Source organism: Athene noctua, chromosome 26 (assembly GCF_965140245.1).
Source record: "Athene noctua chromosome 26, bAthNoc1.hap1.1, whole genome shotgun sequence".
In the NCBI taxonomy this organism is placed as follows: Eukaryota; Metazoa; Chordata; class Aves; order Strigiformes; family Strigidae; genus Athene; species Athene noctua.
In genome coordinates this window covers 7,798,784-7,824,547 of record NC_134062.1, presented here as the reverse complement: position 1 = coordinate 7,824,547, position 25,764 = coordinate 7,798,784, and the positions used below count along the sequence as shown (strand labels likewise).

Sequence of the window (25,764 nt, the reverse complement as noted above, 5' to 3'; positions counted from 1 at the left end):
GCCCTGTGCTTGTCAAGATCCCCCCCAAATTAAAAAAAAAAACAAAACCAAACCTATAATTGCAACTAGAACACCCCCCAACACATGAAATAATATAGAGCAGCTCCTCACATCCCTGAGGCAGATTTTTGGCTGCAAATCTCAGGGTTTGGGGCAAAACGCTTCTGCAGGTGGAGAGCTGGGCTGGACCAAACGGAGTTAACAAGGGGTAACAAGGCAAAATGGGGCCAGGGTCCGTTTTAGTGATGAAAATAAGGTGGGGGCTGGGGGATTGATCCCAAATCGCTGGTTTGTGGAGCGCCCCAGGGCCCCCAGTTTGCATCAGGCCCCCCCCCAGCGCCCTGGGTGCACCCACGAGGCCAGCCCGCACCCTCCGTGGGCTGCAGCAGGACGGGATCGGTCGCACCCCCCCTCGCAGCCAGCGGCACCGCTTCATCCTGCCCAGGGCTTTATTGAAGGTTTAAAGTGTGAAGTGCGCGGTCGGTCGCGGGTGGCCGCAGGAGCCCGGCCAGGAGGAGGGAGAGGGAGAGGAGGAGGGGAAGGAGGCAGGTGGGGAGGGAATGGGGGGGAAATGGGGGGAAAATGGGGGCGCTCAGGTGGTGGGCAGCCAGACTTTCTGGGTGCTGACGACGTCGCTCAGCTTGCCCTTGATTTTCAGAAAATGCCTCTTGAACTCCAGGCCATCACCCTGCGGAGGGGAGAGGCCGGGGGGGGGTGTGTGTGTGTTTTTGCATCTCCTTGCACCTCCCCCAGACCGTGTCTTGCATCGCCCCGCAGTCCCCGTGCGCCTAGCGGGTGCTGCCCCCACCCTGACCCCGACACCTCACCTTGGAGAGGCGAAAATCCACCAAAATCTTGCTGTCCATCTCCACCAGGTTCACCTTGAAGATGAGTTTGTTGTTTCTCCGGTCCGTGGTGGAGATGGTGACCTGGCAAAGCCGGGGGGGGGGGGAGTGGGAAATCCCCAAATTATTCATAGATGCAACAGCACCCCCCACCCCACGATACGATTTTGCACCCCAATCTCCACCTGGTTCGTGCAGCTCTTCTTCCAGCCGTACCCCATCTTCTCACAGACCTCTTTCAGGGCGCGGTAAGAGCCGTCGGCGTCCAGTTTGGTGAAGAAGCGTGTCATCCGCTTCACCAGCCGCTGCCACGGGCTCTGCCAGCCCCCAAAAAACGGTGGCAAAAGTTACAAATCCGGCAAAGGTTGTAAAACCCGCAAAGGTGCAGCCCCAGTTCTGCAAAAATCCCTTAAAGAGTAAATATTGCCAAGCTGCACCCCCTGATGGTGAAGGCTGCGAGCTGCACCCCCCAGGCTGCAAGGCCGCGTTAGAAACACCGCGAAGCTGCACCCCAAATATTATAAATACTGCAAAGCAGCAGCTCCAGTCCTGCAGAACTGCATCCTGATATTCTACATACTGGAGCTGCCCCTCAAATATCGCCAGGTTGTGCCCTGAGGTGAGAAACGTCACGAAGCCACATCCTGAGACACAAAACATTGCAAGACTGCATCCCCAATATTGCAAATTCTAAATGTATTATTGCAATATGATAAATATATTATTGCAATATGATAAATATATTATTGCAATATGATAAATATATTATTGCAGTCACTATAAACATTGAGACATTGCTTCTTAATCTGATAAATAAATATATAAGGCAAAGCACATCCCCAATATAATAAATACTATTTGGATGCAAAGCTGCATCCCAAATAGGGCAGCGCTGCGTCCTGCTATCATAAATGTCTCAAAGCAGCATCTCAGACATTGCAAAGTGGCATCGTGATGCTATAAATGACGCAGAGTGGCACCCTGAGAGGATAAATACTGCAAAACCACATCCCCAGTATTGAGGAGTTGCTCCCTATACACAGCAGTTGCCTCCCAAACATCACAACGTTGTGCCCTCAGGTGATAAACCTCGTGAATCCGTGTCCTGAGACACAAAACACTGCACAGCTGCATCCCCCGTGCTGCGCAGTTGCAGGCTGGCATTCTAAACGCTGAGAAGTTACAGCCTGACACTCCCAAATTTGCACTAAAAGCTGCACCCCAACGCCGGTGACGCACCTGGGAGGAGCCGGGGGTGCCGAGGAGCTGGCTGTTGACCAGCATGTGCTCGGGGCAAGCGGGCTGGGAGAAGCTGATGCCCTGCACCAGTTTGTCGATGGCAGCTGCCCCGCTCTCCCAGAGCGCCCCGCCTGTGCCGGGCTCCGGCTGCGACGTGGAGTAAGTCGCCTTCTCCTCGCTGCAGCGTGAGGGGAGAGAATCCCAGAATCATCCCAGATGGAAAAGCCCTTGAAGCTCCTCCAGCCCCACCATGACCCTCACCCTGACCGTTCCCAACTCCCCCAGATCCCTCAGCGCTGGCTCAGCCCGACTCTTCAACCCCCCCAGGGATCCCGGGGACTCCCCCCCTGCCCTGGGCAGCCCATTCCAACGCCCAACAGCCCCTTCTGCACAGAAATCCTTCCTCAGAGCCAGCCTGACCCTGCCCTGGGCAGCTTGAGGCCATTCCCTCCTGTCCCATGGCTTGAGGAGGGGTGTTAGGGCTGTTAGGGGTGCTGCTGTGAAGGAGGGACCCTGGAGGTGGGCGGCGTTCAAGCAGGGGACTCGCACCGTGTTGGGATTTTTGTGGGGGAACACCGGCCAGCGCGCAGCTCCCACCAAACCATCTCCCGGTGAAAACACAGGGAAGGCCCCTCAGCACGCAAACCCCTGCCACCTGCAAAGCCCCGCGGCATGAAAAATCCCCTGGAAACGTGTGGGAAAGCTCCTACTTGCATCCAACCCCCTACCCCCCCTAGCAGGGCAAACAGCGAGGAGGCAACTGGCAGCGCCTGAGCGTGTGCTCATGGGCTGGAGTGTGTGGTGGGGGGGGCACAGGGCAGCAGGGGGGGCACAGGGCAGCAGAGGCTCACCCCAGCACGCTCTTCACTGGCGAGAAGTCCGTATCGGATCGGACGTGCTTGGAGAAGCCACCGGGGGAGTCGGTGACCCCTCCGGAGGAGACATGAGCCCGCTTGACGCCTGCAAAGGGACAAGACACCCAATAACTGCCCCCCCCCCCCGACAAATCTGGGTGGACGAGTGCGTCCCCTGGTGACCACTTACCCTTTTTGAGGGGTTTGCTGTACCAGCGGTCCTTTTTGATGTCAGGGATAGTGATCCTCGCAGTCGGGCTCTCCGTCAGGATCTTGTGCAGCAAAGCTGAAGGAGGGAAAAATAGAGGGAAAGAAAAACCGGGGGGAAAATGGCAACCGCCAGCACAGAACGGGGGGCTGCCGGCTGCCAGTTGCTCACCTAAAGGTGCCGAATCGATCTTTTTCCAGGGCGGGAGGTAGGTTTTCCTCTCCTTCCAGTCGCTGTACTCCTGGCAGCTATCGCTGGGCTGGTCCCAGGGCAGCTCTACCGGAGGGGAAAACCCACCACGTTACTGCGCCGGGGTGGGGGGAGAGCGGAGAGAGGGAAAAAACGCAGCCGAGGAGGCAGCGCAGCAGGATTTGCACGGATGTTTTGGCGAGGGGGGATGATAAAAACCAGTTCTGTGTGGTTATAAAAGCGGGCGAAGGGCAGAAGCGCGTGAAGGCGGCGCAGTCTGCGGGAGCCCCGCGGCGTGCGCGGGTCTGACGGGGGCAAGGCCTCGCGGCATGCGGGAGCCTGGCGGCAAGGACCGCGGCACCGCAGCGGGGTCCTGTGCCAGGGGTCTGCTCCGCCTCTCACATATCCCCCCATGCACCCCCTACCTCCCCTACACACCTCACACACCCCGTTCTGCATTTACCCCCCTTACACACCTCACACACCCCGTTCTGCATTTACCCCCCTTACACACCTCACACACCCCCTTCTGCATTTACCCCCCCTTACACACCTCACACACCCCCTTCTGCATTTACCCCCCCTCCACACCTCACACACCCCCTTCTGCATTTACCCCCCCTACACACCTCACACACCCCCTTCTGCATTTACCCCCCCTTACACACCTCACACACCCCCTTCTGCATTTACCCCCCCTACACACCTCACACACCCCCTTCTGCATTTACCCCCCCTACACACCTCACACACCCCCTTCTGCATTTACCCCCCTTACACACCTCACACACCCCCTTCTGCATTTACCCCCCTTACACACCTCACACACCCCCTTCTGCATTTACCCCCCCTACACACCTCACACACCCCCTTCTGCATTTACCCCCCTTACACACCTCACACACCCCCTTCTGCATTTACCCCCCTTACACACCTCACACACCCCCTTCTGCATTTACCCCCCCTACACACCTCACACACCCCCTTCTGCATTTACCCCCCCTTACACACCTCACACACCCCCTTCTGCATTTACCCCCCTTACACACCTCACACACCCCCTTCTGCATTTACCCCCCCTACACACCTCACACACCCCCTTCTGCATTTACCCCCCCTTACACATCTCATTCAGCCCCTTCTGCATTTTCCCCCCTTACACATCTCATTCAGCCCCTTCTGCATACAGGCCCCCTAGACACAGCAGGTGGCCCACCTCCGGCCAGCATGGCGGTCAGCACCACACCACAAGCCCAGACGTCGACGGGCTCGGCCCTGAACTCGGGGCACCGCAGCAGCTCAGGAGCCACGTAGGGCAGGGTGCCACACATCTTGTTGAGCAGCCGCTCCCGGCCGTTGTGCTTGAAGACGGTGGCCAAGCCGAAATCAGAGATTTTCAGGTTATCTGGGCCCAAATTCAAAGTTCAAACTCAAAAGTTGTCAGTCTCACTCAACAGTCAAACATTAAATTCAAGCTCAACAAGCTAAACAGTCAAACACTAAATCCAAGCTCAACAAATTCAAATGCTAAATTCAAACTCAATAAACTCAAGCTCAAACTCAAACGCAAAATCCAGGGTCAACAAACCCAACAGACAAACCCAACAGACAAACCCAACAGACAAACCCAACAGACAAACCCAACAGACAAACCCAACAGACAAACCCAACAGACAAACCCAACAGACAAACCCAACAGACAAACCCAACAGACAAACCCAACAGACAAACCCAACAGACAAACCCAACAGACAAACCCAACAGACAACTTAAATGGGGGACTCTGAGGGATGCGCTGCCCTCCCCACCTCGCTCGTCCAGCAGCAGGTTCTCTGGCTTCAGGTCACGGTGGGTGATGCCGATGCTGTGCAGATAGACCTGGGGGTGGAGAGGGGGGTCAGGGCTGCGCAGGGCCCAACACCAGCGTCCCCGCCAGCGCCGCCGCACTCACCACACCCGCGATCAGCTGCTGGAAGAAACGCTGTGCCTCTGGCTCCGGCATCCCGATATCCGGCTCTGCGCAAGAGGAATAAGGGGAAGAGCAACTCTCAACCGTTTAGGAATTAATTTTTTAGGCGTGGTTTTAGATAAAATAAAGTATTTTGAAGCGGGCATACCGATGCGGTCAAAGAGCTCCCCGCCGCTGCAGTACTCCAGGAAGAGGTATTGCGTGGCACCCTCCCGCCGGTGCCCGTAAAATTTGACAACGTTCTCGTGGTTCAGCATCTTGTTGATGCAGATTTCCTTCTTGATGTTCTCAGGGCAGTCGGCCGCTCGCTTCATGTCCACGATTTTGACAGCCACAGCTTCCTCGGTGCGGCGGTTGACAGCCAGCTGCACCCTGGGGGGCACAGCGGGCACAAGATGGGCACGAAATGCTCCCACGGGAGACGGGCAGGGAACAGGCAGGGAATGCAGGCAGGGGGCGTACGCTGGGCGTGCAACGGCCCCACAACCGCCAAGCAGTGGGCAAACGCAGGGTGAGCAGTGGCCATGCAGCGGGCATGCGGTAGCCAAGCAGGGAGCGAGCAGTGGGCACATAAGGGGCACGCAATGGCCAAGCAGCAGGCAAGCAGTGGCCACGTAAGGGCATGCAGTGGCCAAGCAGCAGGCAAGCACAGGGCATACACTGGGCAAGTAGTGGGCAAGCAGTGATCACATAAGGGCATGCAGTGGCCAAGCAGTGGGCATACAAGGGGTATGCAACAGCCAAGCAGTGGGCATGCAGCGGCCACATACGGGGCACAGAGTTGCCAAGCAGTGGGCATGCAGCGGCCACATAAGGGGCACACAAGAAGCAAGCAGTGGGCATGTAAGGAGAACACAATGGGCAAGCAGTGGGCACATAAGGGGCACGCAATAGCCAAGCAGTGGGCAAACAGAGAGCGTACACAGGGCAAGCAGTGGCCCCCTAAGGGGGACCAACGGCCAAGCAGCAGGTACGTAAGGGCATGCAGGTGGGCAAGCAGAGGCCACACAAGGGGCACGCCCCGGGCCAGCAGTGGCCACGGAGAAGGCCTGCAGGTGGCAGCCCCGGCTGTGGAAAGGGAGGGGAAGGACGGGGAGGCGGGCCGGGGCGGGCCGGGGCGGGCGGGGGGGGCAGTGGGTGTGCAAGGGGCTCCAGCGACTCCGACCCCCACCCCCCCGGCCCTCACTCACTCCCCGTAGGCGCCTTCCCCCAGCGTCTGCACCAGGTCCCAGTCCTCCACGAACGGCACCGCCATCCTCGGGCCGCCCCGCTGCGGGCCCCGGGCCCCGGGCCCGTTCCCGCCACGCCGCCCGTTCCCGCCGCCGCCACCGCGCCACGCCCCGCCCTGCGCGCGCAGGGCGCCCAGGCCACGCCCCCTCCCTCAGCACCAACCCGCCCAGCTCCCGGGCAAAAGCAGCAGAACGCCCCCAAAATCAAAAAAACAACCAAAAACCCCAACAGAATCGGGGAAAAAAGCCCACCAAAATATTGTTTTTTAATTATTATTATTATTTGTAATTCCCCGTTAATCAACCCCCGGTTAAAGCCGTTACTTCCGATTTGGCGAACGCTCCGTGTGTGTGTGTATATAAAAAATCACTCCCCGGCAGGCAGGGACAGGCAGGGATGTCCCACTGCTGCCTGCGCTTACAAACGGTATAAAACAAAAACAAAACATCCCCACCACCCCCCCAGAAAAAAAAACCACCCAAAATATTTCTGTTTCACAGGCAAAGGCTGGGTCAGTGCGGTGCGCGGCGCAGCCGGCGGTGGCTCCTCTACGTTCTTGACAAGCCACGGTTATCCAAATCTTTCACCTGGTGGTAAAAAAACCAAACCCACTAGGTTAGGGGAAATTTAACATTTTTTCCAAATCTGGGGGGTTTGGGGTGGTTTTGGGGCCATACCTTGTATATTCGGACCAGCCAGTGCTCTGTGGTGTACGCCTCCTCCAGCACGTCCAGCTCAAAGTCCTTGTTGCCGATTTCAGCGTTCCTCACCCGGTCGTAGCCCGGCGGTCGCTCTAGGAGAGGGCAGAGTCCAGGCAGTGCTACTGCATTGCACCCCAAAGGCGGTGGGGGCACAGCTGAGCACCCCAAAAGTGGTGTCACCCCCCCCCCGAGGATGGTTTTAGGGACTTACTGGCCTCTGTGTAGACCTGGCCAAAGCGGTAGTAGCACATCTTGTACATGAGGCAGTTGAGGAGCACTGGGGAGCCCTCGCGGTCGACCCGAAACTCCCCTGTGGGGGTGTAGTAGTCGTGCTCCTTGATGTGGCGCCCTGTGTCCGTGCTGCCCCCGATCCGCACCATCCACAGAAATTTATTGATATCTGAAAGGTGGGGAACAAAGAGTTGGGGTGAAAGAGCGAGTGGTTGGGTTGGGGAGCCAAGAGCGAGGGATTGGGTTGGGTTGGGGGAGAGCAAAAAAGGTACGTGCAGCTTCCAAGAGGAGCATTTTGGTACCATTTGCAGCCTCAGCCGAAGGTGGGACCTGGCTCCTCCAAGAGCTGTGTCGGAGAAGCCTTTGCCACCAGCGCCCCATGGATGGGTCTGACCCAGCTCAGAGTGAGATCTTACCATCGGATGAATACCCGGTGAGGCCTCCGAAGATGACCAGAACGTAGCTGACGTCCAGCTCCCTCATGATCTCGTAGGCTTTCTCCTCCGTGGATGCCATCGCCTGGAGCAGACGCAGTGTCAGTCACGTCACGTGGTGCCCCAGGCAGGCAGGGCAAGGCAGCAGGCGAGGGAAGGACCTACCTGACCGACGCGGGAGATGTGCGTGTTGTTCCAGGTGTTGTTGTCCACCAGGATGGTCCGGTTGGCCATGGCGGTGATCTGGTACCCGTAGTCCCACCAGGACATCACCTTCGCGTCCTGCGGCCAAACACCAGACGTCAGCACCTCAGGGGACAACAGTGGGTCCCAAACACTTGAACTTCCCCCCCTGTCGTTTACCTCCGGTGTGTTGTGACGCAGCCAATAATAAGCTTCTCTGAAGTCATCAAAGATGATCCTGCTGCCATCGCCGCCCCGGGCAGACAGCACGATGGAGGGGGAGGAGTATGCCTCGCTGGTCACCCAGGTGGAATGGAAAGTGTACGTGATGAGGAAGAAAGCCATGACCAGGATCATGCCACTGGCAACCTGGGGGAACAAATCGGGGTCAATGCTGGAGGGAAGAGGCCATCAGCCTCCCACACTTGGCCCCACCAGGAGTAGGCCCGAGCTGGCCCAACACTCACTTCATTTTTGATGGGATAGGTGGAATCTTGCTGCTTTTTGCTCTTCTTGTCCGGCCGGCTGATATCGAGGTTCTTCATGTAGGTGGACAACACCTGAGAAACCCCGATGCCGGAGAGGATGCACATCACCGGGGCCAGCACCAGCATGAGACGCACCTACAGGCAAGAGCAGAACTGTTGGTGCTGGCTGGAGAAGAAATCCAGGCAAAAATCTGAGAAATGAAAGAAATTAAATGCCATCCCTAATTCAGCATCTCAAATTCAGTGGAAACATCAGCCTCGAGATAAACCTGGAGCTGATTTTTTTAGTGGGGGCAGAGGGGCAGTTGCCACCATCTCAGATGCTGCCGAGGGGAGTTCTCTGAAGCCCTCAAAATTGGCCAATGGGCAGAAGTGACCTCAATTAAACACCCTTTAACTCCAAGGTGGAGCCAAGAACTAGTAGGTGACTCCACACCAGAAATCAACCTGCATTTAGGGCTCGGGGTGCTAAAGCAAGAATGGAAAAGGCTCCTAAGCAGTCGGTTGCCATCGGTCCCTGCTCAGATACCTGGAGAATTTATTTGGGTTTGCAACTCAGCTACGGGAGACCAAGAACAGAGACCCATGGGTGGACAGCCGTGGCTGTAAGGAAGCAAGTAACACCAAAACTAGAAAGTTTTGCAAGATCACGCTCCCTCACTGCACAAAAGGGAGAAAAGCCTCGCAAACATTTCAGCCCGCTCAGGGTGGAAGAACCATCATCATCAAGTTCAGAAAAATAGATTAAATCCAGGTTAAGACCATTTTGTTGTCATGCTCGCGCCCAGCAGGCAGCAGGCCTCACCATCACAGCGGAGAAGTACATGCTGGTCACGCCGTACATGATGATGAAAATGCGGGCGTCCGAGAGGTTACTGAAGCAGTAATACAGACCGACTGCGAAGACGAAAGAGAAAAAAGGTCAGGTTCATCTTAGCAGCTGTTGCTTGAAATAAAAAACAGCCGGCAGAAGCACACAGCCTCTGCAGACTTGCGAGGAGAGGGCAGGCTGCGGCGGAATAAAACCCTTCCGGTCTCACGCGGTGATTGAATAAATCAGGGTCTGACGACGTCTGCGCTGGGCTCACCCGGGAACATGAAAACCAGAAGCTGCAGGTCAAAGTAATAGGATGACCAAGTGGTGGGCTGGTGCTCGGAGACGGAGGCGATGATGGGGATGTTGTTCTTTGCATAGGAAGGATCCAGCAGGGAGTAGAAACGCCCTGTCCACGGGGAGATTTTCCCTAGGAAAGAGAAGAAAAAAAAAATCATATTCAGTTCCATCAGAGTAACCAGCAATGCTGATATGTTCTCTCACACAGGAAACACGTACAAGGCTGAGCGAGCAATCCTGGGCCTTGTTTAACAACTCTATTACTCAAAACGACCATTTTAGAAAGGAAATAGTGCAATTTTACCCTAAAAAGACTTCTCCCCCACCCGACCTTATTTTTAGCATCTCTTTGCTACTACAGATCGACATTCAGTTTCTGAAGCACCAGCTCAGTGTCCTCGCTGAGTCACGGCAGGTTTCTCTCTGCACCCTGCATCACCCAGAGCCCAGATTTTACACAGCTGCTTGTGAAATATTTTCCTGTTAATGCACAAATTAGGGCAGGTCCTAGCCTCCCCCTGGGAGGGGGACTTGCAAGCACCGAAACCACAGTGTGGGTGGGAAGGCAGAGTTAGGATTGACAAATTACATGCTCTTCAAAGGAGGAAAAGGAAAAAAAAAAAAAACAAAAAAAAAGGAAAGAAGGGAAAGCTGGTGGTGAAACATGCTCATTGCCACCATCTCAGGCTACCTGTCAGCATCAGCACTGCCCCGATGGTGAGGAGGACAAAGCCAACCAGGGAAATGACACTCCGGAAGAGGATTTCGAATTGCTGTGGGTTCAGCTTGCTCCGAAGATAGTCAACAAAGGCGTGGATCTGACACAAGCCGAAGACTCCGAGGGCAGCCATGTGCTCCGAGGAGAGGACGGGCTGCGAGCAGGGGAGAGCGTGATCAGACACGGAGGAGAACGAGAGCTGTGCTGGGCCCAATATCAACTTTTTTTTTTTTACAAATCCCTTCACAGCAAAATTGCTGCCAGTCCCCTCCCCACGGATGGCAGCTGCCGTGAGTTACTTTCTTACATCAGCTTCAATTCCCAGATAGGAATTCACATGGAAAATGTAACTGATTCTATTGAAAACGTGAGCTAAGTGGGCATTTTTCCTGCTATACCAAGACGCATGCTGGTGCGAGCATTTCCTTCACTGAAACCAGAAATATTTTCACGGAAGGCAACCGGTGCTGTGAAGGTTATTAGCAGCTTTGAAAGTCATCCAGCACCTCCAAAACTAATCTTGCCAAAGGTCGCAACGAATCAGCGTAATAGGAGCTAGAACCAGAAGCCACTTATAATGTCAACAGTGAAGGCAAGAGGAGAAACCAGGTGCCAACTCGCTGTTGTTCTGCTACAATCCATGAAATGACCCATAAAATGCCCGTCCTCGAGCCTGCAAGTCATCCTGGTCCCCACCTGGAAGCCAACAAAGGAGATCTGCATCGAGAGGATGGTTCCCAAGCAGTACACTGTGCAATAAGCTACGTAGATCCTGTGGGAGAAGCGGCCAGTCAGCATCAGCACAAGAACGTGCAAGGGGATGAGGTTAATCAGAAAGACGTAGCCACCCCACGAGGAGACCTGCCGAGAGAGAAAACAGACAAAAAAACCCCACAAGTTCCAGGACTGAAGAGGTTGAACAGCAGAGGTCAAACACAGTAGGTTTGACTTTTCCTGGGATCTTGCGCAGGATTTTCACCCAGCAGCAAAGCCAGCTGAGATGTGCTCTCTCTAAGCGCATCCTCAATGCTCACAGCTGACAGAAACCAAGATTTTTTCAATGCTGTTAATAAAATCACGTGTAAAAAAAGTGCTAGTTTTGATAAGTGGAAGAGAATGAAGAAATCATTCGTTCTATTTTCACACCAAACCCTTTACAGAGGTTCTAGCTCCCCCAGAACAAGGCTGCAGGAAGGGCACACCGTGTATTTTTGGTCAGTATATCCAGAGTGGAGTCAGAAAAACCTTGGCGCTGGGGGAAGGAGCACTTACCATGTAGAAATAGGCGAGAGCACACATCGCTGCCCAATAGATGGAGCCGGTTTTGACGGCTTTGATCCACATATAGTAAGTTAACAGCATGCAGAATATGGCAATACCTGGGTGGAAGGACACAGAAAGGTTAAAGCTCACATCAGCACAGAAATCATAATCTTGGGTGCACCAGTGCACTCAATTGCATTGAAAGTATAGATATAAATCTTTTGCTGCTCCATCAGAAGATGGAACAGCACCTCAAAGAGCCAGGCCAAGGGTTTCATATCTGATATCCAGAACGAAGCACTGATGTTTGTGTCTTACGGAGATAACAGCTCACGTGGCTTCCTCCAGCCACAGCAGCTAGCCCTTCTGGACACAGTGACTCCTTAAATGGCCCCTGATAGCCCAGCTACGGGAGAGGAAACTGGATCCTCGTCTGCCCTGAGCATTGACAACGAGATTGCTGCCCTTGCCAGTCCCAAAGTCACCGCCGGGACAGGGATAATAGCACAGGGGAGCTACACAGACAGTCCGATCTCAAGCAGAGTTTGTGCAGGTGGCAAAACTATTTTTGATTTGCAAAAAAGGATACCCAGGGATAGGGGTACACTTGCAGCCGGAGTCAGGAAACACTCCATCTCTCAACCATGCAGGCGAGAACAACCGCCCATCTCCGAGCAGTCGGGTTAATAAACCCCAGGAATGTGGCAGGGAAAGGACAGTTCCTCTATCATGTCCTACATCATTTTTACCATAATTTTTCAGCCCCCAAATTAAAGGTTTCCCTGTTCCAAGTGCTGCAAACTCACCTTCGTTATCATAGGAACCGGCAACAGACCGAGAGATGTACCCAGGCACAACTGCAATCATGGCGGCAGCGAGGAGTCCTGCCCCTGCATCCTGGGAAAATGAAAATCACAGCCAGAGGGTGAAAAGAGCCATTGTTTTTTAGGGCTTTTGTTATCCCTACACATGGATATGCCTTGAAAGACTAAAAATTGAGTGTTGAAATTAAATTTTGAAATAGATCTCCCATTTCGCTGAAGTTCTGGGTTTTGAGCAGCGTGGTGGTCACCTCCAAAGCTCTGATACAGCCACGAGCTCCCTTTCCAAAAGGGACACAGCCCATCCTCCTCCGCAAAGCAAAAGCCTGCAAGGGCAAATGCCAGGTGCTGCACTTGGGCCACAACAACCTCCAGCAGCGCTACAGGCTTGGGGAGGAGAGGCTGGAGAGCTGCCAGTCAGAGAGGGACCTGGGGGGGATTGATAATGAGGCAGCAGAGTGCCCAGGGGGCCAAGAAGGCCAATGGCATCCTGGCTTGTGTCAGCACTGGCGTGGCCAGCAGGGACAGGGAAGGGATCTGAGCCCTGGGCTCGGCACTGGGGAGGCCGCCCCTCGATGAGTGGGTTCAGTTTTGGGCCCCTCACCCCAAAAAGGCCATTGAATGACTCGAGCGTGGCCAGAGAAGGGCAACGGAGCTGGGGCAGGGTCTGGAGCACAGGTCTGCTGGGGAGCGGCTGGGGGAACTGGGGGGGTTCAGTCTGGAGAAGAGGAGGCTGAGGGGAGACCTCCTGGCCCTCTGCAACTCCCTGCCAGGAGGGTGCAGAGAGGGGGGATGAGTCTCTGGAGCCAAGGCCCCAGCGCCAGGCCCCGAGGGAATGGCCTCAAGCTGCCCAGGGCAGGGTCAGGCTGGCTCTGAGGAAGGATTTCTGTGCAGAAGGGGCTGTTGGGCGTTGGAATGGGCTGCCCAGGGCAGCGGGGGAGTCCCCGGGATCCCTGGAGGGGTTGAAGAGTCGGGCTGAGCCAGCGCTGAGGGATCTGGGGGAGTTGGGAACTGTCACTGTTATGTTAACGGTTGGACTCAATGATCTTCAAAGTCTTTTCCAGCTGACATGATTCTGTGAACATCCTGAGCGTCCCCCCACCTTGAGCTCTTTGGTGAGGTGGTAAGTCACTATGGTGGTGAAAGAGGAGAAGAGGGGAGCCAGGAACACACAGACATTTCGGATGTCGATGGTGATGTGGAAGAAGTGCAGCACATGGTAAATTGCTGCCGACGTAATCATCAGCCCTGTGGGACAGAAATGACACTGTTCTCAGGGTGCTCTCGCTCTGCTCGCAGCACCGGGGGTCATCAGCTTGCAATTAACAGCAGGACATCTGAAAGCCTCTCCAGGAAGGAGCTGCTGCCCACGATGCCTGGATGAAGGGCACCTCTGGAGCTCCCCTCCCCTCCCAGCAGGCACTCATGGCCCTGCTCCTGTACACTACCCGCCCCTCTCCCCATTTTCCCTTGCACAAGGTGCGTTTTGGCTCTGCAGAAGCCAAGAGCTCACCTGGATAAATGGTCCCACCGATAATCCTCCCCAGGGGGTACCACGCTCGGTCATCAAACCAGTTGTGGAATTTATAGAAGCCCTCCTCTGCCAGAAAGCGGGTTGTGCGGTAGTTAAAGTACCTGGAACGGCGACAAGCACTAAACATCTCCACATCTGGAGACAGAGATATCGACTGCTCGCCGCTCCTTGGGTCACGGCCGCAGCCCGCCACGCGTGCTCAGGAAATGAGGCAGCTTTTGAGAGGCAGTTAAGCACCAAGTTGTGTGCCTGATATTTTTACCTGAGGTTTAGGGCTACAACAGCACCATAAGGGCTGACCACACGCTTTCCATGCGGAAGGAACTAGGCCAATTTCTCCAGACAGCCACAAACCTCAGCTGCAAGGGTTCATCCCTCTTCTTAGGGGGTTTGCAAACGTAATGTTCTCCCTTGCGCCCAATTTAATTGGAAACAAGCCTGGGTTGTTTGTGGACACAAGTTGTACTAGGAGCCCTCTCTCCTGCTGTGCCCTGCTCAGGCAGAGAATAACCACACCCCAGCAGGGAAGTGGTGGCGGGCGATTACTTCCAGGCTGTAGAAAGAGTTCTGGGTACCGAGAAGTGAATTTTGGGTCTGGAAGAGGAAAATCTAGCTGTATTGAAAACTGCCCTCCAAATCCCTCATCCTCAGTGGGGATTAACTTGAGCCTGGCATAAACTGCCCCAATTTTGCGTGCTCCAGAAGAGAAAAACCCAGCAGGCCCCCACAAAATGAAACAATGACACTTACGGGTCAAATTCATGGATGACGCTTTCGAATCTTAAAACAGAAAAAAGCCTCGTGGAGAAAGCTGCAAATGCAGAAAAAGGGCAGAGTGAATCTACAGCACTCACCTAGCCGAGTTATGTTAGGTTTATCTACCTCTCTGCTGGATTAAAATTGTTTCTGTCTTAAACTGGTCATCGGAAACACAAAAAAAGATGCAGTTTTCAAAAGAGAAGATACAGAAGGAATAAGAGCATTCATTGAAGACGTGCTTTAAAAATAGATGAGAGCTTTGCAACCTATAGAAAAGGAGGAGCAGAGAAGGCTCCACCCCAGGGCCCCTGCTGAGGGCACCAGCAGCCAGGCCAGCGCAGCAGGACGCGGACTTACACAGCACAGCTGCCATCGACAGGATGAGGAGCTTGAGCAGCGTGTCTTGCTTCTCATAGGACAGCCGGAGAAACCCTAACTTGGTCATTTTCACATCAAAGGCAGGTTGAGGACGCTTGAACACCTGAAAAACAAAGAGGGAAGACAGTCAAAGACCGAGCTGGCTCACAGCCCCACGATATCTCTAAATGTATCAAGAAAATACCTTAAATACCCAACCCCTGCCCAGGGAGCCTGGCGTCCACCCTTCACCCCCACCAGGAGCTTTCACTGATGTGTCTCCTTTCCCAAATTCCTGCCTCCCATCCTCACCTGATCAGCTGCCCCAAGCCTTGGTTGAGGTTTTTCTTTCTTTTACAGAGACCAGAATGTCTTCGGGGCAGAGAACGGATCTGTTTCTCTGCGTACAGAACAAAACCCAAGTGTAAACCTTCAGCAAACCCACTAAATTTTCCCTGGCTGGTATCTGGAGTTTAACCACCACCTGTAAACAATGCACAGAAAAATAATTCATGGAAAACACAAAAAATTGGTGCTGTTTTCTCACATATAGTGAGTCCAAACAGCTCCTGGCTGCTCCTACCTTAAATTATTTATGTTAAACATATAAATCCCAGTGGTCTGCTAGCACAGACCAGCAAGGTAAATCAGCTTTGCTTACACTGGACAATTCGTCTGTTTAATTCAAGCTCCCTGGGTGGAGGAAGAGCCAGCGAAATCCTGATATTAGAGACCAAGGAAATGAAACTGTGGCCAGAAAATAACATCTTTCCACCTCTGAAAACACTCTGGTTTCTTTAAAATATGTCTTTACCCAATCAATCTGGTTAAAACCTCCCACCACGCCCTGCAGGTTCAGTCTCAGAACTGGTGGATAAATCCTCAGTTCACATCTCTAAGCTACAACACAAGGGAGAGAAGATTTGGACAGGCGGAGATTTAAAAATAAAATACAACCGGGCCTGAAAAAAATATTTCTGTAACCTAGAAGCGATTCCAACTTGCACACACTCGTCACTAATTGTTACAGAAATAACCCCGTGTTGTAATTATTTCCTGGTTTCCCTGGGGATAAGAAGCAGCTAACAATGACAGAACACAGACGCCTCCCGGGCACAAGCGGCTCTGCCCCCGCGGGGTACCACCGGGGTACCCCGATCTCCACAGCGCTGGCAGACCGCTCACGGGGTGCTGGGGAGACATCTGCCACCCAGTAATGCCACAGCTACTGGGGGAAGCAGCAGCCCCTGGCCAGCCCCCAGATACTGGGGTGGGAAGGAGGAAACGCTGTCCCTGGGCTACAAACTGCAGCCGGGCTCTTGCCACCAGCCCCTGAGGTTGTCAGCACCCTGTAAGACACCGTGCCCCCCCGAGCGCCGCCACACCACAGCCCCGCACCCCACCACTCCGCAGCCCCTGGGCACCCCGCAGGCCCCGGCACCCCCAAACCCCACAGAGCCACATGCTAAAGGCTCCAGCCGCTGACAACCAGCAGCGCCTCACCCCGCACCCCGGGGCAGCCCACAGCATCACCCACCCCCAACCCCACGGTGCTACAGGCACCCCGTAACCCCACAGCTCCCTCCTCCCACAGCCCCACAGCCCCGGACACCCCCAGCCCGACAGGGCCCCGCCCCACAGCCCTGGGCACCCGTAACCGCGCAGACCCCACAGCGCCAGGCAGACTCCCCCCGGCGCCAGGCCCCCCCCGGGCCGCGGCCCTCACCCGGGCGCCGCGCTCGGCCCCGCCGCCCCGGCCATCCGCCCCGCGCAGCCGTCCTTGCTCGCCGCCGCGGCCCGCCTCCGCCCCGCCCACTCGCCATTGGGCCTCACTGACGCCACTCGACCTGCGGCGGCTCTCATTGGCTGGGACGGCGGGCACTCAGCGGAAGGCGGGATGAGGCGGGCTACGTACGGCGCCTTCCGATTGGCAGAGCGCGGGGCGGGCGGGGCTGACGAAGGACGAGCCGTGACGTGTCCGTCCGGGCTTGGGGCGCTGGGGAGGCGGGGCGAAGTGGATCACGTGGGAGGATGCGGAAGCGGCGCCGTCCCCGCCACGTGGGTGGCGCCACGTGGGCGCCGCCCAGGGGAAGGCGGCGGCGCGGGGGGGATGCGGCGGGACCCGCCCCCGGTGGCACCGACCGTGCTGTCACGATGTGAACCCGGCGGCGCGAAACCCCCCACCCCCCTGAGCTTAAAGACAAGGGCAGGCGCAGGCTGCAAATCGTGATTTCTCCATTTAATGTTTCAGTGTGAAAATACTAGAGAAAAGTCGATAAACCGGCCCCAAAAAACCACAGGGTTCTTGTACGTCACCAGTTCCTTCCCCGACCCTACAGAAACGGTACATGCACGGGGGGTGGGGGGGGGGAACACTGTGCTTGACTGCAGCAGGAACTCCCAAAAAATGGCACGGGAAGAGCGTACAAAAGAGTCTGCTATAAAACAAGCGCAGGGCACCAGCCGGCTCTGAAACTCACAAAGGTGTTAAAAATCCAGATTTCCCCCCTCCCCCCCAAAATTTCTGTCAAGAACCGACACCAACACCTGGGTGGGCTGGGTCCTGCCCCTCCCTGGGGAGACTGGGGGCACTTCCAGGGGCGTAGGAGAGGTCCCTGTTGTGTGTGTGTGCCCCCCTTGTCCCCGGGGTTTGGGGGCGGCTCAGTGCCCCGGGGCAGCCGTGTGTTTGGCGGGAGAGGGCTGGGGGGAGAGGAGGCGGTCGGAGGAGGAGGAGGAAGCACCGCTCAGAGCAGACTGAAGGTAAACGGTCTTGTGAAAGAGTCTGTTGCTGAGGAAAACCACCAAGGAGAAGAGCCGGAGCTGGAAGTGGCTGGAAAGGAAAGAGAGCCCGTCAGCTCCCGGCACCAGGACCACCCCGGTGGGATTTGGGGAGATTTTTTGGGTTGGAAGGGTGGAGGTAGATACTCACTAGGTTTTGCCGGGGGTTCTCGCTTCGTTGGCGCTGATGATGAAGAGAGGAAAAAGGATGGAAAAGAGGCAACCGCTGGAAGGGGGGGAAAAAAAATAAAAATCAAAAGGCACTTGGTTGGGTTTGGTGGCGTGTCCTTGGGCAGAGGAGGAGGACGGGGTCTGAAATGGCTGCTCAGCCTCCCGGCGACTCACCTGATGATGTAAGAGGATTGCATCGCCGTCAGAAAAGCCAGCGGTAAGCCGAAGCCGAAGTAATAGGGCCAGTTTCTCTCGATGTTGGATAACCGTTGGTGCATTTCGATACCTGGCGATAACAAAACCCCGCAGAAATTAACCCATGGGGAGGAGACACCTTCCTTACCCTTCAATTCATGTAAAATTGAAGGAAAACCAGCCTCAGACAGCCCAACCGAATCCTCCTTGAGTCAAAAAACCCTTGATCTGGAATTATTTCCACCCCGCCAGCCCGTCAGGGTCTCACCTTTGTTAAACCAGCGGTACTCGAAGCAGTAGAGTGAATAAAGCAGCGACATGTGGAGGAGGCTGATGAGCTGGCCGATGATATCAATGGGGAAGAGGCTCACTATCATCCCCTGGGGGAAAAAAAAAAAAAAAGAGCAGGCAAGTGAGGGGTGCTCGGGATTTGCAGGAGGACATTGCCCGAGAGCAAGACACAGGGCTGGCAAGACAGTGTGGTTTTGGCGTGCAACTCTGAATCTCACCTGGATGAGGAACAGCGCCTGCAACAAAAGGTTAAACAACATGTCGGCGATGATTTTACTGACACTGGGAAAGGGATGAGGCTTCCTGCCGGAAACTTCAAATGCTAGGTCTGCAATGTCCTGCAAAAAAAGGAAAAAAGGGCTTGAGGGAAATTAAATTCAAAAGAGAAACGGGGGCTTCAGGGAAATTAAATCCAAAAGCAGCTGGGATGGTGTTACCGAGCTCCTTTCGCCTGCTGGGAATACCTAGAGCCCATTTTTGGGATGGGATTTCACCTCACACCGAAACACCACACACTCCCACCCCACCCCCCCCCCATCAAGCCTTAATAAGGCAATTCCCCACCTCATCTACTGGATTCATGGCCCAGGTTCCCCTCACGTACCTGAAACCAGATGGCATTGACAACCTTACTGAGCACGAAGAGGGGGAGGACCCAGAGGGCGCTGAAAATGGAGGTGAGGATGAACTCCAGCCAAGACCAGACATCGCCGTGTAAGGAAGGGTCGCCTTTGAGAGACGGACGGGAGAAACGCGTCAGGAACCGGCATAGGAACCTCCTCGTTTCACATCACAAACATTTCCTGGCACGGCCACGGGGAACTTCTCCCAACCGTAGCGCTTGAGGACAGGAGAAATCTCCGACCCCAACCTTTGGTCTTTAAAAGAACATTTCCACCCACTCGCTTTTTTATTTATTTGCGAAAATATTCCAACGGCTGCGTGTTCGGGGTGGTAAAACCCATGGGCTAGATCCCTGACACACACAGACTGTTAGTGGGGTTATCCATCTCTTTTTCTACTAAACAATTAATGAACCTTGATTAGTATAGGGAGGAAGAGAAAAATAAGGCAAGGAGGCAGAGGTGCAAGGAACAGCTTAGCAGCCTGTAACACACACACAGGAAAGGTACTTACCAATGATCTGTGCCGTGACTGACTGAAGAACAGGTATAAATACTCGGTAAAACAAGAAGAGACTAAGCTACAGGGAAAAAGAAACAACAAGGGTATGTGGTGAGGTGCTGCATGGTCATTTTTTGTGCTCCACTAACTCCGGATCTCAAGGCACACCCTCTGCGGGCTCCTCTACGCAGCGCTCCACAGCTACAGAGGAGCAAGGGTCTCTGTTTAAATACAGCCAAAATCTACATCTCAGCACTTTCCTTGTCACATTTCCACGCTGATTCCTCGTACCCGGCCACGGCCCAACAGAAAAATGGAGCCAGTGACTTATTAGGCAGCAAAGTGTCTGTTCCATTAAGGATTAGTCTCATGGAGCAGCTGTGGCAAGGTCAGAGCTGAAGAAATGTCTTTAAGATATCAATATTAAATTTGGTAAAGCAATATCCCAGGCTGCAGCGGAGCAGGAATTGGAATATTTGGGCAAAAAGTAGTCTTAGAGACTTGTAAAAGCAGCTCGGGTTTAATGCACTAACGTAGGTTACGTTCCCTTAATGTACAGTGTCGGGGCTGGGAACTTCGTGACTCCTGTCAATTCCTGCAGCCACGCTGATGGCTCGCCACCGACAGTGGATGAGGGCTGGAGCAGGGCACTGGTTTTCATGAGGTTTTTAACACAGAAAACAACAAAAACATCCACTTACCCAGAATACACCTCCGTTCCAGGCACAACACTGAAATATCCGGCTCACTATCCGGGGTTCACTGCAGGTAAGTAGGAGAGAGATGGGTGAGATGTGTTCAAGGTCCCAGTGCCTGGACAAATGGCCCCAAAAAAGTGACAGCTGCTTCTGTCCCACATTTTAGACACCTTAGAAATGTTGCAGATAAGCAGCTCAGGGCCAGTGATGCACCTGGTTTTATCTGAACGCAGGAATTCTGGAAGAAATCCCTGCGCAGACTCGTGCCAGGTTTCAGCCAGCGCACAGTCTCTAGAAGATTCACATCAGGGAGACTCTTTCAACCTTTAATTCCCCATATCTGCACTGAAATGGAAGAAAAGAAAAGCTTTCTTCCAAAATTTGAAACATTTATTAGAGATCTCAGGCTTTGTTCTCATCAAACTCTCACCATAATAAAATTAGGGTGTTTTAGGTGTTTTTTGTCCTCAGAAGCAGTGGTTTCAGCTCTGGGTGGTTTTGGCTTCCTCTCTCTTTGCAGTGTATCTACGGACACGCAAGAGAGCAGCTTGGTGGGACCCTGCAGCACTTTTCCAGCCAGCTTCTGCTACCAAAGGGACTTTATTACAAAGAAAACCCGCAAAATGTGACCATATAGTCCCTGAAAGATATGTGTTATTCCTCAAGTGAATGTGCAAAGCTGCAGGAACCTCTGGGGAGGATCAGGATCATGGGATGTGGGAGATTTCTATCATCTTGAGATAAAGTCAGGCTGAGCTAGTCAGAATAATTTATAAATATGTTTTAAAAGGTGTATTACTGACCAAACATCACCACGTTAAGTGCCAGCCCGACTGTAATTAGGGCAGTGTCAAAAACATCTTGGTGCGGTTTGGGAGTCAGACACAAGAACAGATGCTGTTTTGCTCCCACGTGGATATAATTCTGGCATTCTCAGCCTTAGTGGATGCAACTGCTATAGATGGCTGCAGAACACAGCAAGGCTGCGGAAAAAAAAGATACTTGATCTGCCCCAGACATATAAATCAGATTTGAGCTGCGATCCCATGGCTACCAACTACAATGATGTATCTTTTGAGACAACACGAGTACTCAGGAAGAAAAGAAATCCAGAAATCCATGTTTTTTTCAGCCTCTATAGCTCAGTATCTTCTATTATTATTTCAAACTAATTGCATAATCTTGTCAAACAACATAAAGGCCTAGCTTCTTATCTCACGATAGCAGTTCCAGTTTCATTACAGAGTGGGAAAAGGGTGTTGTGTCACGTTTTTCATATTTATTGGCTCTGTGCTTCAGCGCTGTTGGGTTTAGGGACCATTTGCAAATGTACACCATGAGTTCTGCTTTTGCTGACACCTGGCTCTCTGATGGTTCTGACAGTGTTTTTATGGAGATCTTTGTAAGTGCAGGCAACAATAATGGCTTTGTTTCTTAAACCTCACTTACCCCAACTTCCCTTTTAGCCAGACTACTGCGATATGGCGGATGTTTAGGAGGGGAAAAAAAAGCACAAGCACTGCCAAATCACTATGACTTGCAGAGGTTTTGCAATTCATGGGGCTCTTTGAAGCTCTGGGCAGAGATGCTCTCTCTCCTGCCCTCAATATGAATAAAAAGAGAAAAATCTGATTTATGACCCATCAGGGCCCGTACTCACTTCTCTTGCTTCTTCTCTTCCATGTGAAACCTCCTCTGGGCGAGCGCGCTGTTTGCTCTCCGTCGCCTCTGCTCTTCCCTCTTCTGCTGGATCCGGGCGTCCAGCTTGGAGATGGTGCAGATGCCCCAGATGGAGTCCTTGATTCCCTGCGGACACGAGGAGAGGCCCTTGCACTCTGCCCCACGGAGTGACGAGGAGGAGCAGGATGTGGCCGACCTCGCGCCCTGGCTAGCAGGAGAAGCCACACCAGGCTCAGCTGGAGCCAAGATCTGAAGCAGCACCACCACTGATTTTCTGTGGCCCGGTGACCTAAATCACCACACCTCCCAGCATCTTTAGCGGTATTTTTTTTTAGAAGGTGTGATTTCTTGTCCAATCTCCACTATTTATAACCCTGGCAAAGCCAGAGTCGCATCTGTCTCAGGCCATTTCTTCAGTCTGGCAGAAAGCCCTTCATGCCCTGCCAGCATTTCTAAAGCCCATAAAATAGAATTATACAAAATATTTAGGAAGCACAAAGTCCTTGTGGCCTGACCGTATGTATGAGCTTGACACTTGTTCCTTTACAAATAAAAGCATCATTGCTTGTCCCAGAAACATCACTGCATCATCCACATCCGTGCAAGCCCATTAACAGGAAAGTGCCCAGAAGTCTTTGCCTTACTCCTCGTTTAGAAGATTTCTAGTGTCACCTCCTAGTACTCCACAAGCAGTTATTTCCAGCTCCAGACATCGTAACAACCATTATTAAAATTTCAGTTCAAAATAAAGACCACAAGGACGGTACTGGGAGCCAGGACAGCGTCAATACCCAGGTGGCCCATGCAAGAGTTTGGTATATGGAGTTCTCGACAGGATAAATTTTGACACCAAAGACATGTCTGAAATGGCAAAGTGTGCTGCCACTGGCACCTGACGAGGTGGAAATTAATTACACAGGCTGCTCTACCCACTGCTGTGTGCAAGCATCAAGAAGCAACACAAGTCCTCCCGTTTCAGATCATGGCCAGCACGATCTGAAGATCAAACCCAGCAAATTTTTCAACACAAGTTATTTCTGAACACGAGTTATTTCTCAGCGTCACATTACAAATGTTTTTAACCCTGTATTTACACCTGAAGGATACAAGACAGCGTGGGAGTGCTGAGTTCCCACAAAGCCTAAACACCGTGACACAACTGCCACGTTCACGTTGTGGGCTATAAATTAACTTCTGCCCAAAGGAAATCCCTCAGAGGTTCAGCAGCACCTCGGATAAACACAGAGCCCTTCATAAGACATGCTGCACAATGGCCAGCTCGGGAGAAAATCATTCTGGAAAACTCAGGGACCAACGCATCCCACACAGCCACGTCGAATCTGTCATCGGTGAGCGGAAAGCTCGCCTACAGGTATCTCTGCTTTACAAAATCAACATTTTTGATTAAAATACACCTGGAGGCCCTTTTCTTTCAAATTTTTTAATCCACCCTTGATGATGTAGGAAGGAGAGTGCTCCCCACCAAGACCCAGCGTCACTGAAGCAAACAAGACCAGTCCCTACAACAGGGAGCCTGGAATGTGGAGACTTACCCTAACGAGGTCATGAAGGAAGGTTTTCACACTGTCTGCCATCTCGACTCCAGCATCACCTCTGGTTCCGAAACTATCAACTACGGGGAGAAGGGAAAAGCCGAACCCAAACCTCTCTCATCCTGGAGAGATGGGAAACGGATGGAGCCTGCGGAGAGAGAAAACACAGGACCATGGCAGGCGTTAACAGCATCAGCCTGAGCAGGGTGATTACAGGTTAAATCACAACCTGGCAATTTTCAACAGGATTCCCTGCCCTCGCTGGCTTCCCATCGGGCAATCATCCTCAAACGTACGGGCAGAGAAAGAACCCGTCCTGTTAATCCCATGGTATCTCATGTTCATCTATAATGAACTTGGGGTTTCAGGAACAGCAGAGTCTGTATTTCTAAGCAGAAGAACATCTAACAACATGCTGTGCCGCTCACTTTCAGAAGAGAAAACCTGTCAGAGCCAGCCCAGAGAGGTGTGGAAACATCTCCTCTGCTAAATCCAATGCTAATTTAACGCTTCACAGCTCCGTGCCTCCTCTTCCTTGTGTGCCAGGTCAGCAGCTCAAGGTCTACAATTAGGAGCCTGACAAAACGAGGCTGCTCTTGACCTGTCCCATCAGCTTTTGCCCAAAGCACTAATTACTCCAAACAGTTCTCTGCCAAAAATGTTGCGCTGAGTCTTCAGCTTCTTGTAAAGCACCACAGATATACATACAGTGCCTGAACTAAGAAAAAAGAATTATAAAATCACCAGCTAATAAAACTCATGGAGATTTCCCACCAGGATTCAAACTGCTTGCTTCTCCTAGGCAGGAGCTACTGGCAGCTCTGGCTCAGGCTGGTGTCGCAAACCCCGACATGTCAGTGTTGCTGCTCCTCTATAACGTGCAGCATGGAATACAAACAATTAAAAATAAATTTAAAAAAAAAAAGGTTTTCATTTTGGTTATTCTGAGACAAAATCCGCCAGGGTTTGAAGTGCACTCCTGCGAAGCAGCAAATGCCAGTTCAGATGAAACTGCTGAAGCAGAACTGGCCTCCAGCTTTATTAACATCAGGTTAATCACAGGCACCTTCACCCTAAAATCAAGCCTTCGGAGGCTCAGCCCCACGCGCAGCGTCTTCTGGTTTTAGGCAGGTGTCCAAAGTCTGGATCACGCTGGCAAAGCCGCGGCAGAAACAAAAGGCAGAAACGAAGGTTTTCTTTGTTCCAGGCAGCTGCGCCTCGCCACCCTTCGGGCTCGGGAATGTACATGTAAAATACGGCGAGGCCTGACGGCCGTATGGTGCCGGTTTCTGCAGAAAGCACTGCTCGATTTATTTTTAGTCAGGGGTATTCCTCGGAGGCACCCCAGGGTCGGGGGTCACTGTGCAACAGGCGGATCCTCACAGCACCCCAGAAGTGCCTGGGATGGGGAGCCCAGGCCGGCCCCACAGTTACGCTGGGGGCGGGGGCATCCTCTCCCCCCATTGTTAACGCGAGGTGACCCCCGGGGTTACCTGGGGGGGTCAAAATTACCGCAGAGCTGCCGCCGGCGTTACTGGGGGTGGGGAGCGGGGGGTGTGACTCCTGCAGTTTACAGGCAGCGGGCCCTATTTTACCTCAGGGCTGTCCCCACAGTCTCCCCGTGACATGGGCGCGGGGGGAAGTAGTTACTCAGGGCTGCCCCACGGTGACCCCGAGCCCACGGTTACCGCAAGACTGCTCCCACGGTCCACCCGAGGTCCCTTTACCTCAGGGCTGCTCCCACGCTAGGCCCGGGGCCGAAAATTACCTCAGGGCCTCCCCACGGATCCCCCCGGACCCCAAATTACCTCAGGGTTGCTCCAGGAGCCCCCTGAGGCCCACAGTTACCTCAGGACTACACCCGCGCTTCCCGAGAGAGACCCCCGCGATCTCCCCCGAGGGTCTCCGTTACCTCGGGGCTGCCCCCCCGCCTCCGTCCCCACGCTCACTCACCGGCGGCTGCAGGCCGGGGGGCACGGCACGGCAGGCAGGCAGCTCCCGGCGGCCCGGCCGCCACGCACCGCGCATGCGCCGCCCCGCCCGCCTCTGCGCAGGCGCCGCGCCCGCCGCCTCTGCGCATGCGCCAATGGAGGCGGCGGGGGGGGGGGGGCGGGAACGACGACACGGACCCCACAC

At 53.8% G+C, this 25,764-nt stretch overlaps 3 protein-coding genes across 8 annotated transcripts; all 3 read right to left on the bottom strand.

Moving 5' to 3' along the window:
* Positions 1 to 477: 477 nt before the first annotated feature.
* CHEK1 (checkpoint kinase 1) lies at positions 478 to 6,621 on the bottom strand. 4 transcript variants are annotated; one of them, XM_074927492.1, is made up of 12 exons: positions 6,495 to 6,621; positions 5,453 to 5,676; positions 5,287 to 5,351; positions 5,144 to 5,213; positions 4,552 to 4,740; positions 3,318 to 3,422; positions 3,129 to 3,224; positions 2,936 to 3,044; positions 2,085 to 2,262; positions 1,031 to 1,162; positions 828 to 929; positions 478 to 688 (listed from the first exon to the last, which is right to left on the bottom strand). In XM_074927492.1, exons 1-12 carry the CDS (start codon positions 6,557 to 6,559, stop codon positions 593 to 595), a joined length of 1,431 nt encoding a protein of 476 aa, XP_074783593.1. In that variant the 5' UTR covers positions 6,560 to 6,621; the 3' UTR covers positions 478 to 592. The 4 variants fall into 4 exon arrangements, with proteins under 4 accessions (XP_074783593.1, XP_074783592.1, XP_074783595.1 ...); XM_074927491.1 differs by having other exon boundaries at positions 2,936 to 3,224; XM_074927494.1 differs by lacking the exon at positions 828 to 929.
* A 146-nt stretch (positions 6,622 to 6,767) lies between these two features.
* Positions 6,768 to 16,939, bottom strand: STT3A (STT3 oligosaccharyltransferase complex catalytic subunit A). 3 transcript variants are annotated; one of them, XM_074927303.1, is made up of 19 exons: positions 16,864 to 16,939; positions 15,450 to 15,537; positions 15,138 to 15,261; positions 14,772 to 14,832; positions 14,001 to 14,122; positions 13,590 to 13,735; positions 12,473 to 12,563; positions 11,676 to 11,782; positions 11,100 to 11,264; positions 10,377 to 10,557; positions 9,660 to 9,815; positions 9,377 to 9,468; positions 8,551 to 8,706; positions 8,264 to 8,452; positions 8,066 to 8,182; positions 7,883 to 7,985; positions 7,447 to 7,635; positions 7,212 to 7,327; positions 6,768 to 7,121 (listed from the first exon to the last, which is right to left on the bottom strand). In XM_074927303.1, the coding sequence occupies exons 3-19, from the start codon at positions 15,223 to 15,225 to the stop codon at positions 7,083 to 7,085; spliced, it is 2,118 nt and encodes a 705-aa protein (XP_074783404.1). In that variant the 5' UTR covers positions 15,226 to 15,261; positions 15,450 to 15,537; positions 16,864 to 16,939; the 3' UTR covers positions 6,768 to 7,082. The 3 variants fall into 3 exon arrangements, with proteins under 3 accessions (XP_074783404.1, XP_074783403.1, XP_074783405.1); XM_074927302.1 differs by having other exon boundaries at positions 15,450 to 15,621; positions 16,864 to 16,937; XM_074927304.1 differs by lacking the exon at positions 15,450 to 15,537 and having other exon boundaries at positions 16,864 to 16,922.
* A 416-nt stretch (positions 16,940 to 17,355) lies between these two features.
* On the bottom strand, positions 17,356 to 25,667 carry EI24 (EI24 autophagy associated transmembrane protein). Its single transcript, XM_074927359.1, has 11 exons — positions 25,582 to 25,667; positions 23,629 to 23,776; positions 22,056 to 22,201; positions 20,399 to 20,459; positions 19,710 to 19,776; positions 19,177 to 19,301; positions 18,791 to 18,910; positions 18,550 to 18,661; positions 18,261 to 18,372; positions 18,067 to 18,141; positions 17,356 to 17,967 (listed from the first exon to the last, which is right to left on the bottom strand). Exons 2-11 carry the CDS (start codon positions 23,668 to 23,670, stop codon positions 17,799 to 17,801), a joined length of 1,029 nt encoding a protein of 342 aa, XP_074783460.1. The 5' UTR covers positions 23,671 to 23,776; positions 25,582 to 25,667; the 3' UTR covers positions 17,356 to 17,798.
* Between the last annotated feature and the right edge of the window lie 97 nt (positions 25,668 to 25,764).

Bases quoted from the DNA above. Each gene is read 5' to 3' on its own strand.
- CHEK1 (XM_074927490.1), bottom strand. From the start codon at position 5,876: ATGTGCCCACTGCTCGCTCCCTGCTTGGCTACCGCATGCCCGCTGCAT. The intron at 5,214-5,286 runs GTGAGTGCGGCG...CTCCACCCCCAG, and splicing joins AGCAGCTGATCGCGGGTGTG to GTCTATCTGCACAGCATCGG. The intron at 4,741-5,143 runs GTGGGGAGGGCA...ATTTGGGCCCAG, and splicing joins CCTGCTGCTGGACGAGCGAG to ATAACCTGAAAATCTCTGAT.
- STT3A (XM_074927303.1), bottom strand. From the start codon at position 15,225: ATGACCAAGTTAGGGTTTCTCCGGCTGTCCTATGAGAAGCAAGACACG. The intron at 10,558-11,099 runs GTGGGGACCAGG...CCCTGCTCGCAG, and splicing joins TCTCCTTTGTTGGCTTCCAG to CCCGTCCTCTCCTCGGAGCA. The intron at 7,122-7,211 runs GTATGGCCCCAA...TTTTACCACCAG, and splicing joins GGCTGGTCCGAATATACAAG to GTGAAAGATTTGGATAACCG.
- EI24 (XM_074927359.1), bottom strand. From the start codon at position 23,670: ATGGCAGACAGTGTGAAAACCTTCCTTCATGACCTCGTTAGG. The intron at 20,460-22,055 runs GTGAGTACGGGC...ACTTACCTGCAG, and splicing joins GAAGAGAAGAAGCAAGAGAA to TGAACCCCGGATAGTGAGCC. The intron at 19,777-20,398 runs GTAAGTGGATGT...TTTTCCCTGTAG, and splicing joins GGAACGGAGGTGTATTCTGG to CTTAGTCTCTTCTTGTTTTA.